General features: G+C 43.4%; 1 protein-coding gene across 27 annotated transcripts in view; it reads left to right on the plus strand.

The window, feature by feature from the left end:
- The window catches only part of MAP4 (microtubule associated protein 4), a 231005-nt gene that overhangs the window by 145257 nt on the left and 71082 nt on the right, over nucleotides 1-14666 (plus strand). For all 27 annotated transcript variants that reach the window (XM_009200880.4, XM_017955469.3, XM_017955470.3 and 24 more), the window contains one exon: nucleotides 8521-8643. In XM_009200880.4, the coding sequence (XP_009199144.4) occupies nucleotides 8521-8643 (123 nt within the window). The remainder of the gene's footprint in view (nucleotides 1-8520; nucleotides 8644-14666) is intronic.

Here is a 14666-nt window from a genome sequence, read left to right on the forward strand (position 1 = left end):
ATTGACTTTTGGGGCCAGGTGCAGTGGCACATGCCTGTAATCCCAACACTTAGGGAGGCTGAGGCAGGCAGATCACTTGGGTTCAGGAGTTCAAGACCAGCCTGGCCAACATGGTAAAACCCCGTCTCTACTTAAAATACAAAAATTAGCCAGGTATGGTGGTGCACGCCAGTAATCTCAGCTACTCGGGAGACTGAGGCTTGAGAATTGCTTGAACCCAGGAGGTAGAGGTTGCAGTGAACCGAGATCACACCACCACACTCCAGCATGGGTGACAGAGCGAGACTCTGTCTCAAAAAATAAAAAATAAAGTAAAATAAAATAATAAATGAAGTTGGCTCTCTTAAAGAAAAAGAGAGGACAGAACAGAGAAAGTACACTGGGGAGGCTGGGCACGTTGGCTTACACGTATAATCCCAGCACTTTAGGAGGCCGAAGTGGGTGGATCACGAGGTCAGGAGATCGAGACTATCCTGGCTAACACGGTGAAACCCCGTCTCTACTAAAAAATACAAAAAATTAGCTAGGCGTGGTGGTGGGCGCCTGTCGTCCCAGCTACTCGTGAGGCTGAGGCAGGAAAATGGCATGAAACCGGGAGGCGGAGGTTGCAGTAAGCCGACATCGTGCCACTGCACTCCAGCCTGGGCAACAGGGCGAGACTCCGTCTCAAAAAAAAAAAAAAAAAAAAAAGAAAAAGAACACTGGGGAGAGACCAGAAGGAGTGAGGTGAGGGGGGACTTCGAGGGGTTAGAGATGATACATTTAAACCTCCAGAGGTGCTTAGACATAAATTTACAGGGCCACATTTCATTAGAAGTTGACATAGGGAATAACCGTGTACAGAGCATGTCTAGTCCATTGTAAGCTGTTATTGATGGAAGACGATTATGATGATCAGTTTTCATCTTTAAAAAAACACTTGTGGGCCGGGCGCAGTGGCTCACGCCTGTAATTCCAGCACTTGGGGAGGCCGAGGCAGGCTGATCACAAGGTCAGGAGATTGAGACCATCCTGGCTAACACGGTGAAACCCTGCTTCTACTAAAATACAAGAAATTAGCCGGGCATGGTGGCAGGCACCTGTCGTCCCAGCTACTCGGGAGGCTGAGGCAGGAGTGCATAAAATTAGAAAAAGTCTCTCTTCTGATGAATTGATGTACTTCCCTTTCTCCTAACTTAGAGCAGAAGAAGCCTCTCAGTTATGTGCAGGACAGCACCCATGACCCCCAGAGAGAAACAGCTCCTATTAGAGGCTCAGATTGACATAAGACTCAAGAGACTTTGTCATTTACAGTGTTCACTCTCCCTTCAACAGATAACTTTCTTAGGGATCAAGTGTTTTGCTTATATAAGAAGAGTTTTAGGCCAGGTGCGGTGGCTCATGCCTGTAATCGCAGCACTTTGGGAGGCCAAGGCGGGTGGATCACGAGGTCAGGAGATCAAGACCATCCTGGCTAACACAGTGAAACCCCGTCTCTACTAAAAATACAAAAAATTAGCCGGGCTTGGTGGCGGGCACCTGTAGTCCCAGCTACTTGGGAGGCTGAGGCAGGAGAATGGCGTGAACCCGGGAGTCGGAGCTTGCAGTGAGCTGAGATCGCACCACTGCACTTCAGCCTGGGTGACAGAGCAAGACTCTATCTCAAAAAAAAAAAAAGAGTTTTAGTTACAAAACAATAATTCAGATCTCTTAGTTGAAAGTCTAGTTCAGGGCTGGACACAGTGGCACACGCCTGTAATCCCAGCACTTTGGGAGGCTGAGGTGGGCAGATCATGAGGTCCGGAGTTTGAGACCAGCCTGACCAACATGGTGAAACTCTGTCTCTACCAAAAATACAAAAATTAGCCAGATGTGGTAGTGTGCACCTGTAATCCCAGCTACTCAGGAGGCTGAGGCAGGAGACTCGCTTGAGCCTGGGAGGCAGAGGTTGCAGTGAGCCGAGATGACACCATTGCAGTCCAGCCTGGCGAGAGAGCGAGAATCCATCTCCAAAAAAAAAAAAAAAAGGCCGGGCGCGGTGGCTCAAGCCTGTAATCCCAGCACTTTAGGAGGCCAAGACGGGCGGATCACGAGGTCAGGAGATCGAGATCATCCTGGCTAACACAGTGAAACCCCGTCTCTACTTAAAAAAAATACAAAAAACTAGCCGGGCGAGGTGGTGGGCGCCTGTAGTCCCAGCTACTTGGGAGGCTGAGGCAGGAGAATGGCGTGAACCCGGGAGTCGGAGCTTGCAGTGAGCTGAGATCCGGCCACTGCACTCCAGCCTGGGCGACAGAGCGAGACTCCGTCTCAAAAAACAAAACAAAACAAAAAGTATAGTCTATTATCTCCCTTGTATTCTTGCAGACATTAAAAATAACTCAAAATTTCTGAGATCCTCTAGGGAGATGTTCCTAAAGACATTCCAGATTATGCAAAATCTAGAAATAATTATCTTGTTTCATTCCTCTTTTTACATCTTTCCCCAAGACACTTCATGTAAATGAAATCAGATTTAATTGATTCTTTGAAACACAAAAATAAAGGGCAACCTTCAAGTGGAAAGCTTGCACTTAGAGGAGGCCTGATGACTTGGCTAGTAACAAACAAGGGATAGTCTTGCCACCTACTTTGCAGTTTGCCTTGAGGTAGGTGCATTAGCCATGGGTCCTTTTATAGGTACTCTGTGGCTGAGCCTTCTCCTTTCCCAGGGATACCTTCTGTAAGTCCTGGTCTGTTTTTCCAGCACAAGGTAGTAGGGAAATTTTAAACTGTAGTACTGGGGCTATTCAGCCTCTCAAAACTTCCTTCAGAATTCTTTACTCATCTCACTTTCATACCCTTGTCCTCCCTTCTCCACAAAAGTTCATATCCCCTAACAAGGAAGTGTGTAGTAAAAACAGCTTTTATTGGGCCAGGTGTGGTGGCTCATGTTTGTAATCCCAGCACTTTGGGAGGCCAAGACGGGAAGCCAAGAGTTGGAGACCAGCCTGTGCAAGATAGTGAGACCCCCTCCTCTACAAAAAAATTAAAAATTAGCCGGGCAGGGCCGGGCGCAGTGGCTCACACCTGTAATCCCAGCACTTTGGGAGGCCGAGGTGGGCGGATCACAAGATTAGGAGATTGAGACCGTCCTGGCTAACACAGTGAAACCCTGTCTCTACTAAAAATACAAAAAATTAGCCGGGCGTGGTGGCAGGCGCCTGTAGTCCCAGCTACTTGGGAGACTGAGGCAGGAGAATGGCATGAACCCAGGAGGCGTAGCTTGCAGTGAGCTGAGATCGTGCCACTGCACTCCAGCCTGGGCGACAGAGCGAGATTCCGTCTCAAAAAAGAAAAATTAGCCGGGCAGCGTGGCATATGCTAGTAGTCCCAGCTACTTGGCAGGCTGAGGTGAGAGGATCGCTTGAGCCAGGGAGGTCGAGGCTGCAGTGAGCTATGATCACACTACTGCACTCCAGCTTGGGTGACAGAGTGACACCCTGTCTCCAAAAAAAAAAAAAAAGAAAAAGAAAAAAAGAAAGAAAAAACTTTATTGAGGTGTAATTTACATACCCAAAAATTTACCTATTGTAAGTGTGGAAGTAAATGATTCTTAGTAAAATTACGAAGTCAAAATGATTCTTAGTAAAATTATGGAATTGTGCAACCGTAACTGTAATCCATCTTTAGAACATTTTTTTATTACCCTGAAAGTTCCCTTGAGCCCATTTACAAAGCCAGTCCCTATTCTGACCTACAGTTTCAGGTGACCACTGATCTGCTTCCTGTTATCGTTCTGTATGTTCTAGAAGTTTCGTATAAATGGAATCATGCAATATATATTCTTTGGTGTCTTGCTTTCCTCACTTAGTAAAATGCTTTTGAGATTCTTCTGTACGAAAATTTAAAAAAATAGCCAGATGTGGTGGTGTGCACCTGTAGTCCCAGCTATTCTTGAGGCTGAGACAGGAAGATCTCCTGAGCCCAGGAGTTTAAGGTTATAGTGAGCTGTGATCCTGCCACTGCACTCCAGCCTGAGCAACAGAGCAGGACTGTCTCAAAAATAAAAACAAGAAAAGATAGCCAAGCATGGTGGTGTACACCTGTGGTCTCAGCTATAGGTGTCTCTTGCAGAGGCAAGAATATTACTTGAGCCCAGGAGTTTGAGGCTGCAAAGGAGTATGATTGCACCTGTGAATAGCCGCTGCACTCTAATAGTCTGGGCAATGTAGTGAGACCCCACCTCTAAAAATAAAGTAGCAGTTAAAAATGGATACAGGGCTTAGGCAGACACATCTCCAAAGAAAACATACAAATGCCAGATAAATACATGAAAAGATGTTCAACATCATTAGTCATTAGAGCAGTCCAAATCAAAACCATGGTAAGATGCCACTTCTTACCACATCTAGGGTGACTACGATAAGAAAAAGATAACGTGTTGGTGAAGCTGTGAAGAAACTGGAGTCCTCATGTATTGTTGTTGGGATTGTAAAATGATGCAGCCGTTTTGGAAAACAGTTTGGCAGTGTCTCAATATATTAAACATAAAGTTGCTTTATGACCCAGCAGTTGTACTCCTAGGTATATACCCAAGAGAATTGAAACATGCTCCCACAGAAACCTGTACATGAATGTTCATAGCAGCATTATTCACAATATCCAAAAAGTAGAAACAACCAAATGTCAACTGATGATAAACAAAATGTGGTGGATCTACCCAGTGGAATGTTATTTGGCTATAAAAAGGAATAAAGTTCAGATACCATACTACAACATGGATGAACCTTGAAAACATTGTGCTAAATGAAAGAGGTCAGTCACAAAAGATGACACATTGCGTGACTTCATTTATATGAAATATCTAGATTAGGCAAATCTGTAGGAACAAAAAGTAGACGAGTGGTTACCAAGGGGTAGGGGAAAGTGGGAAAGGAGAAAAGATATGGGATTTCTTTTTTGGAGTGAAGAAAATATTCTGAAGTTAACTGTGAATCTGCTAAAAAAAACCTTTGAACTCTACTTTAAAAGGGTGAATTTTGTGAATTATATCCAATAAAGCTGTTATTTAAAAAAATAAAGAGGCTGGTCCAAAGGTAGTGAGTTATCTCAATTGTTCACAGTTAGTTACAGATTGAACTCCACATTCCACTCTTTCCCTGCTTCTCACTGTTGTACTTGACTAGTCTTTAAAAATATAGGTAGAGCCAGGCACAGTGGCTTGGGGAGGTTGAGATCAGAGAACTGCTTGAGCCCAGAAGTTGGAGACCAGCCTGGGCAACATAATGAGACCCTGTCTCTACCAAAAGAAAAAGAAAAAATGTGTTTAAATTAGGCAGGTGTGGTGGCAAGTGCCTATATTTGTAGCTACGTGGGAGGCTGAGGTGAGAGGATTGCTTGAGCCTGGGAAGTTAAGGCTGCAGTCAGCCATGATCCACACCACTTCATTCCAGCCTGGATGACAGAGCAAGACCCTGTCTCAACAACAAAAAAAGAGCACCTTTAAGAAATACAAAAATAAATAAAAGGAAACCACCAAACTACCATTTTACACATTCTCAAAATTGCTCCTGTCAGTCTTTTTGTACAGCCTTTTTTAAAAAATAGAGTCTTTTTCTGTCACCAAGGCAGTAGTGTGATCACAGGTGACTGCAGCCTCTACTTCCCAGGCTCAAGCAATCTTCCCACTTTAGCATCCTCAGTAGCTGAAACTACAGACACTCGTCACCATGCTTGGCTAATTTTTTTTTGTATGTTTTTGTAGAGACAGGGTCTCACTATGTTACCCAGACTGGTCTCAAACTTCTGGGCTCAGGTGATCCTTCTGCCTCAGCCTCCCGAAGTACTGGGATTACAGGCATAAACCATTGTGCCTGGCCTGATAACAGCCATTTTAGTGGTTGTGTAGTCGGATCTCATTGTAGTTTTAATTTGCATTTCCCTAAGCACTGATGGGCTTCATTCATGTGCATATTAAGCATTATATATTTTCTTTGGTAAAATGTCTACTGAATATTTCAGCCTTTTTTTTTTTTTTTTTGAGACAGAGTCTTGCTCTGTCGCCCAAGCTGGAGTGCAGTGGTGTGATCTCCACTCACTGCATTCCGCCTACGAGATTCACACCTTTCTCCTGCCTCAGCCTCCTGAGTAGCTGGGACTACAGGCATCCTCTACCACGCCCGGCTAATTTTTTCTTGTATTTTTAGTAGAGACAGGATTTCACTGTGTTAGCCAGGATGGTCTCGATTTCCTGACCTCGTGATCCACCTGCCTCGGCCTCCCAAAGTGCTGGGATTACAGGCATGAGCCACTACACCCGGCCGCCAAGTTTTAAATTGAGTTGTTTATCTTATAATTGTATTGTAAGAGATTATAATCTCTTCTACATACAAATCTTTTATCAGATTTATGATTTGCAAATATTTCTCAAAGTCTATGACTTCTCTTTTCATTTTCTGTAATAGTATCTTTGTTGTTGTCTTTTGTTTGTTTTTGTTTGTTTGTTTGTTTGGTTTTGTTTTTTGAGTCTCACTCTGTTGCCCCAGGCTGCAGTACAGTGGCGCAATGTCAGCTCACTGCAACCTTCGCCTCCCAGGCTCAGGCGATTCTCCTGCCTCAGCCTCCCGAGTAGCTGGGAATGCAGGCGTGAGCCACCAGGCCCAGCTAATTTTTGTAATTTTTAGTAGAGACGGAGTCTCGCCATGTTGGCCAGTCTGATCTCGAATTCCTGACTTCAGGTGATCCGCCCAACTCAGCCTCCCAAAGTGCTGGGATTACAGGCGTGAGCCACCATGCCTGGCTGTTTAATAGTATCTTTGAAAAGCAAAATTTTAAAATGTTCATGATGTTCAATTTATGTATTTTGTCTCTTACAGATAGTGCTTTTGGTGACATGTCTAAAATCTTTGCCTAATCCAAAGTCACAAAGATTTTCTTTTTAACTCTTTTTTTTTTTTTGAGACAGAGTCTCTCTGTCTACCAGGCTGGAGTGCAGTGGCGCGATCTCGGCTCACTGCAAGCTCCGCCTCCCGGGTTCACACCCTTCTTCTCCTGCCTCAGCCTCCCGAGTAGCTGGAACTACAGGCGCCCACTGGCACGCCTGGCTAATTTTTTGTATTTTTAGTAGAGACAGGGTTTCACTGTGTTAGCCAGGATGGCCTCGATCTCCTGACTTCGTGATCCACCCGCCTCGGCCTCCCAAAGTGCTGGGATTACAGGCGTGAGCCACTGCGCCTGGCCTTAACTCTTGTATTAGGTCTTTGTCTTGTCTTTTTTTTTTTTTTTTTTTTTCCATAATAAATTAGCAAGTGAACTACGTTAGGTCTCTGATCTGTTTGGAGTTAACTTTTGCATATGGTATGTGGTAAGTGTCTAATTGTTTCTGTATCATTTGTTGAAAAAAAAAATTTGTTTCTGGGTTTAATATAATTATGTTGAATTATATTATGTTTGTAGATAGCCAGTTGACCCTAACTTTGTATGTTTCTCTCTGAACCTGTTCTGTTCCATTTATCTAAGTGTGTTGTCATTACCACACTGAGTTGGTACAGTCTTGCTCTGTCACCCAGGCTGCAGTGCAGTGGTGCAATCTTCGCTCACTGCAGCCTTCCCACTCCCAGGTTTAAGTGATTCTCATGCCTCAGCCTCTGGAGTAGCCGGAATTACAGGCATGCACCACCATGCCCAGCTAATTTTTGTATTTTTGCTAGAGACATGGTTTCACCATGTTGGTCAGGCTGGTCTCGAACTCCTGACCTCAAAGTGATCTGCCTGCCTCAGCCTCCCAAAGTGTTGGGATTACAGGAGGTGAGCCACTTCTCCCGGCCTGAGTTCGTACATTTATAATAACTTTTGAAATCAGGTTATGTAAGCCCTTCAACTGTTTTTCTTCAAAATTGTTTTGGCTTTTCTAGGTTTTTTGCATTTTGACATAAATTATGGAATGAGCTTATTTTGTAATTTCCTCAATATATTGGTCATTTTCAGGATTACCATCTTAACAGTATTGAATCTTTCATTCCTGAACATGTTATATCTTTCCACTTATTTAGGCTGACTTTTATTTTTTATTTTTATTTTTGTAATTCCAGTGCCCTGAAATGGTTGCTTTTGACAGTTTTATCCTTGTTCTTTCATGTGGAGAAATCGCTACCCTCTTCATGCCTGCATAACCTAGAAGTCACACTGTAGTGCTTTTTTAACTTTAATGACCTACTTTATTTCCTTCTATCTTAAAGGTTTTTTTAGTGACAGAGTCTTGCTGTGTTGCCCAGGGTGGAATGCAATAGCTATTCACAGGTGCAATCATAGTGCACTACAGCCTCAAACTCCCGGATTCAGGCAATCCTGTCTCAGTCTCCCAAGTAAATGGGGCTACAGACGCACCATTGCACCCAGCTCCTTTTATCTTTCAATTAGAAGAAAAAAGCTTTCTTGTAAGACACTAACTACATAGAAATTTTTATATTGTACTAGCTGTAATACTTTGTAGAGATTCCATTGTAGTAGAGGAGAAAACTGTAATACCTTGTAACTTTTGTTTTCTGTCTCTATTTTAAGGGTCTCCAACTGAATTCCTTGAAGAGAAAATGGCCTACCAGGAATACCCAAATAGCCAGAACTGGCCAGAAGATACCAACTTTTGCTTCCAACCTGAGCAAGTGGTCAATCCTATCCAGACTGGTAAGTGCTGGCTTGCTCATAACTACTAAATGTGTGCTATGACATAAATGTGAAAAAGCTACAACCACCATTCAACTGAAAATATTTTAGCTTAAATATAGCTCACAAAGTGCAACCTGAGCATTGATTTGTCCCTTTCTCGTCTTCATTTATCCTTTCCTTTGAGACACTTAATGCCCTCTAGTTCCCTGCTCTTCAAAACCTATTTTAAATACATTATCTGAAATTCATGTACATGGAAGATTAGAGGATCCATAGTACCTTAGAACCTTAATTCTTCCAGAAGCAATTATTATGGTAATGTTAAACCAGTGCTGTTTTGTGCCAGGCACAGTGCTAGAGCCTTTATATATACATTATCAGTATTTCTTACCTAACTCTGCCAAATATATATATCCTCTTTTGACAGAAGAGAAAGCTGATTCATACCCACTTTCTATAAAATTAAAAACAGGCTAGGTGCAGTGGCTCACGCCTGTAATCCCAGCACTTTGGGAGGCCAAAGTGGGTGGATCACCTGAGTTCGAGAGTTCAAGACCAGCCTGACCAACATGGAGAAAGCCGGTGTCTACTAAAAATACAAAATTAGCCAGGCGTGGTGGCATATGTCTGTAATCCCAGCTACTCAGGAGGCTGAGGCAGGAGAATTGCTTGAACCCGGGAGGCGGAGGTTGCGGTGAGCTGAGATTGCGCCACTGCACCCCAGCCTGGGCAACAAGAGCAAAACTCCATCTCAAAAAAAAACAAAACACCAAAAAAAAAAAAAAAAAAAAAAAAAAGCCTATCTGTAGTAGCCCAGAGCTAGAGTTGTTAGCAAGAATGAGTTTCAAAAGAGCCTCAAAGGAGTAGCTTTGGTACTTCCCTGTTAGCCAGGTTGAGAGCTCAAGTTATGTTTCCACTTAAATATGGCTTCTTTTTTGACATCTAACTTATAAGATGCTCATCGTTAGTTTCAAATAACCTAGTATGTGATATTCTGTACCATTTGTCAGTTAATGGCTTTCCTAGATACAAAGTAATTTTGGGGGGAGGGTGAAGAAAAAGCTATATTGAGATATAATTCTTTTTTCTTTTTTTGAGACAGAGTCTCGCTCTGTCACCCAGGCTGGAGTGCAGTGGCGCAGTCTCAGCTCATGGCAACCTCCACCTCCCGAGTTCAAGCGATTCTCCTGCCTCAGCCTCCCGTATAGTTGGAATTATAGGTGCCCACCACACCCAACTAATTTTTTGTATTTTTAGTAGAGACAAGGTTTCACCATGTTGGCCAGGCTGGTCTCAAATTCCTGACCTCAGATGATCTGCCCACCTCCGCCTCCCAAAGTGCTGGGATTACAGGTGTGAGCCACTGTGCCCGGCCAATAATTCATGGTGCCATACAGTTTACCCATTTAAAATGTATAATTCGGCCAGATTCAGTGATTTGTGCCTGTAATCCCAGCACTTTGTGAGGCATAGGTGGGATGATCACTTGAGGCCAAGAGTTTGAGACCAGCCTGAGCAACATAATGAGATTCTGTCTCTACAAAAAATTTTAAAATTAGCTGGGTGTGGCAGCACATGCCTGTAGTCCTAGCTGTTTGGGAGGCTGGGGTGGGGGAATCACTTCAAAGCTGCAGTGACCTAGGATCGTGCTGCTGCACTCTAGCGTGGGCAACACAGCAAGACCCTGTCCCCGGTAGACATGTAGACAGACAGGCAGACAGATAGGTGGAGTAGATAGAGTAGATAAATAGAGTAACTTATGCCAGACGTGGTGGCTCACGCCTGTAATCCCAGCACTTTGGGAGGAGGAGGCGGGCGGATGACCTGAGGTCAGGAGTTCAAGGCCAGCCTGGCTAACATGGTGAAACCTCGTCTCTACTAAAATTAAAAAAATTAGCTGGGTATGGTGGCAGGCGCCTGTAATCCCAGCTACTTGGGAGGCTGAGGTTGGAGGATCACTTGAGCCCAGAAGGCAGAGGTTGCAGTGAGCCAAGATTGTCCCATTGAACTCCAGCTTGGGTGACAGAGCCAGACCCTGTCTCAATAAAATAAAACAAAATAGAGTAACTTAATTCTGCTGAATTGGCCGGGCGTGGTGGCTCACATCTGTAATCCCAGCACTTTGGGAGGCTGAGGCAGGAGGATCACCTGAGGTCAGGAGTTCGAGACCAGCCTGGGCAACATGGTAAAACCCTATCTCTACTAAAAATACAAAAAATAGCCGGGCCTGGTGGTGCGCGCCTGTAATCCCAGCTACTCAGGAGGCTGAGGCAGGAGAATCACTTGAGCCCGGGAGGTGGAGGTTGCAGTGAGCCAAGACCATGCCATTGTACTCCAGCCTGGACAACAAGAGCAAAACTCCATCTCCAAAAAAATTCCACTGAATTGTACTCTATCTACTTATCTGTCTATTTATCTATTTATTTTATGGTTATAACCATAACCAGAGTCAATTTTAGAACACTTTTATTACCACAAAAAGAAACTCTGTACCTTTTAAATATCACCCCCATCTTCCTATCCACTGCAACCCTAAGCAACTACCAATTTGCTTTTTGTCTCTATAAATTTGCTTAGATTGGACATTTTATATAAAGGGAATCATATAATGTGGTTTCTTTGTGACTGCTTTTTTTCACTTAGCATAATGTTTTGAGGAGTCCTGCATTTTGCGGCACGTATCAATACTTTATGGACACGTAATATTCCATTGTATGGATATACCATATTTTGTTCATTATTTTATTTTTTTGAGACAGAATCTCCCTCTGTCACCCAGGCTGGAGTGCAGTGGCACAATCTGGGCTCACTGCAGCCTTGATCGTCCGAGGTCAAATGATAAATAAATAAATAAATACATCATTCAAATCAGTAAGAAGAGGAGCCAGAAAGGGTAACAAAGGAATGACCAATTTTGAGTAGGAAAAACAATTCAGGGGAGTTTAATTTCCTGAAAGTTGAGTATGGTAGTCAACTGCCAGGATGGCTCCCAATGATCCCTGCCTCCTGGTATTGATACCCTTGTGTGGTCACCTCCCATGTTGTGCTAGGTTTGGTCTGTGTGATCGTAGAATAGATAGCAGAAATAATGGTGTGTCATTTCTGAGATTAAATTACAAAAAATATCGTAGCTTCAGCCGGATGCAGTGGCTCACACCTGTAATCCTAGCAGTTTGGGAGACCGAGGCAAGTGGATCATGAGGTCAAGAGATCAAGACCATCCTGGCCAACGTGGTGAAACCCCATGTCTACTAAAAATACAAAAATTAGCCGGGTATGGTGGCGGTTGCCTGTAGTCCCAGCTACTTGGGAGGCTGAGGCAGGAGAATCACTTGAACCCAGAAGGCAGAGGTTGCAGTGAACTGAGATCGCACCACTGCACCCCAGCCTGGGCAACAGAGCGAGACTCTGTCTCAAAAAAAAAAAAAAAAAAATCGTAGCTTCCATCTTGATCACTCTGGGTTTACTCATCATGAGGAAAGCCAGCTGATACAGAGAGACACACATGGGAGAGGAACAGAGGCCTCCATTCAACAGCGATGTAAGCCATCTTAACAGGCAGGTTCTGCAGCCCCAATCAAGTCTTCAGATCACCACAGCCCCTGGCCAACCACTGGACTGCAACCTTGTGAGAAACCCTTGCTTTGGAGCTGGGGAATAAATAGGTTCTGGGGCACATTTTGAAGGTCAAATGCAATGCATTTTCTGATGGATTGGCTGTGGTATATGAAAAAGAGAGGCCCAAGATGACTCCAAGGATTTTTACAAAAAAGATAGAAGGATAGAAGGCCATTAGAGATGGAAAGACTATATAAGGAGTAGATTTGGAAACATGCTACATAAAAGTCTGAAAATAAGGGGAGATGTCTAGAGGTCTTGAGATATAAATTCAGGTGTCATCAACCTATAGATGGAATTTTAAACTGTGGGATTAGAGGAGAGGGAATGTAGAGAGAGAAAAGGTTTGTCCTGCTCCTCATAACCACTCAGTTCTTTAGTTCTTAGCTTAAATACATATCAAACAAAGATCTCCCTTGACTTGAACCAAAATATATCCTGTGGCTAAATGTTCCCATCCCTGACCTTGTACATCTTTGGGTTTTTTAGAGCATACTGGGTCTGCCACGTGGTAGGCACCCAGTAAAAAAATTAATGACTAAATGACAGAACTCTCTGTAAGAATCATGTATTTTTACACGTAATTTAGCAAGCTCCTATCTTACCGTGCAAACCATACAGCGTTGACTCTGTTTGATGCTTTAAGAATCCTACTTTCCCTCAAAGGAAGTGTGAGAGACAGAGCAAGCAGCAAGCTACCCCAAACCATATAGAACTGGGGAGCATGAATGTTTATCATCTCTCTCATATTCTATCTCCCCGACTTTTCTTTTTTTAAATTTTGTTCTGTTTGTATTATTTATTTTGAGATGGGATTTCACTCTGTCACCCAGGCTGTAGCTCAGTGGTGCAACCACGGCTCACCACAGACTCAACCTCCCCAGGCTCAAGTGATCCTCCCACCTCAGCCTTCTGAGTAGCTGGGACTACAGGCATGTGCCACCATACCTGGCTAATTTTTCCATTTTTTTGAAAATAAGGGTTTGTTTGTTTGTTTGTTTTAACAAAAAACAGGCTGTGGTTTTTGTTTTTTAAAGATAGAGGTCTCACTATGTTGCCCAGACAGGAGTGCAGTGACTATTCACAGTCGCCATATCATAGTGCACTGCAGCCTTGAACCCCTGGGCTCAAGAAGATCCTCCCACCTCAGCCTCTCAAGTAGCTGTGGTGTGTGCCACCTTTCCAGGCTCCCGTGGTTTTCTGAAGAAGAAGCCTCAACAAGTTTCCAAGTGTTACCTTCTGCTTGTTCACACTTCCTGATGCAGTGGTCTCCCCTAATCCTGAAATTTTTTACAAAAAGAGGGTGGTATAGCTGCCTCAGAGCCAAGAAAATGAACATTCTTTCAAGGCCTGGGCTTTTATGCGGCTGTCTCTGACAACTGAAGTGTCTTAAGGGAGTGATGTGTTAGTGGCACTCAGGAACTGGTTGAAAATGCAGATTCTCAGGAACCAGCAATCTTTATTTTAACAAGCCTCCAGGGTGATTAAGATAATAAGATAAATTTCGAGAAGGCCTCTTCAGAAAGTGTAACTCTTGTTTAGCCTGAACAGCTTTGGTTTTTTTTCTTTTTTCTTTTTTTTTTTGAGACAGAGTCTCACTGCAACCTCAGCCTCCCAGGTTCAAGCGATTTTTCTGCCTCAGCCTCCCAGATAGCTGGGAATACAGGCACGTGGCACTACGCCTGACTAATTTTTTTTGTATTTTTAGTAGAGACGGGGTTTCACTGTATTAGCCAAGATGGTCTCAATCTCCTGACCTCATGATCCGCCCGCCTTGGCCTCCCAAAGTGCTGGGATTACAGGCATGAGCCACCACGCCCAGCCCTGCTTTTTTTTCATGTACAAAAGCACAAAGAGTTTACCTGATGTTTTGAGTGCTTTTGTTCATGCCAGCTCCTGAGTCAAGGGTTTGTTTCTTCTCTCAGGATAACAATTGTTTATCTTGTCCCATTCAGACAGTTTTGAAATGCAGTTTTCTTCGTCATGTCTACATGAGGTGAAAAATTCCTTGTTGTTTTTTTTTTAAGCTTCTTAATGGCTCTGTCTTTTTAAAAAGTAACTTAAAATGAATGTTATATAAATATATATTGAAAATTTAGTTTTCTCTGTACTTTCACCTCTTAGAGTGTTTGTTATACAGTTGAGCATTAGTTGCCCTTTTTGTTTCATACATTTGTTGGCTATCTGATGTATGTAACCAAATCTTAGAGAAGGGATCATTTATTATTAACTCATAACAAATGAATTAGTGTATATTGATTCTCTACCATGTGCAGTCACATATGATCTCAATTTACTTACTATTGACAACTCATCTATATTCATCATAGGATAATAAGAAATACTGGCCGGGCACGGTGGCTTATGCCTGTAATCCCAACCCTTTGGGAGGCTGAGGTGGGCAGATCACTTGAGATCAGGAA

The sequence above is a fragment of the Papio anubis genome, chromosome 2 (genome assembly GCF_008728515.1).
Source record: "Papio anubis isolate 15944 chromosome 2, Panubis1.0, whole genome shotgun sequence".
NCBI classification, from domain to species: domain Eukaryota; kingdom Metazoa; phylum Chordata; class Mammalia; order Primates; family Cercopithecidae; genus Papio; species Papio anubis.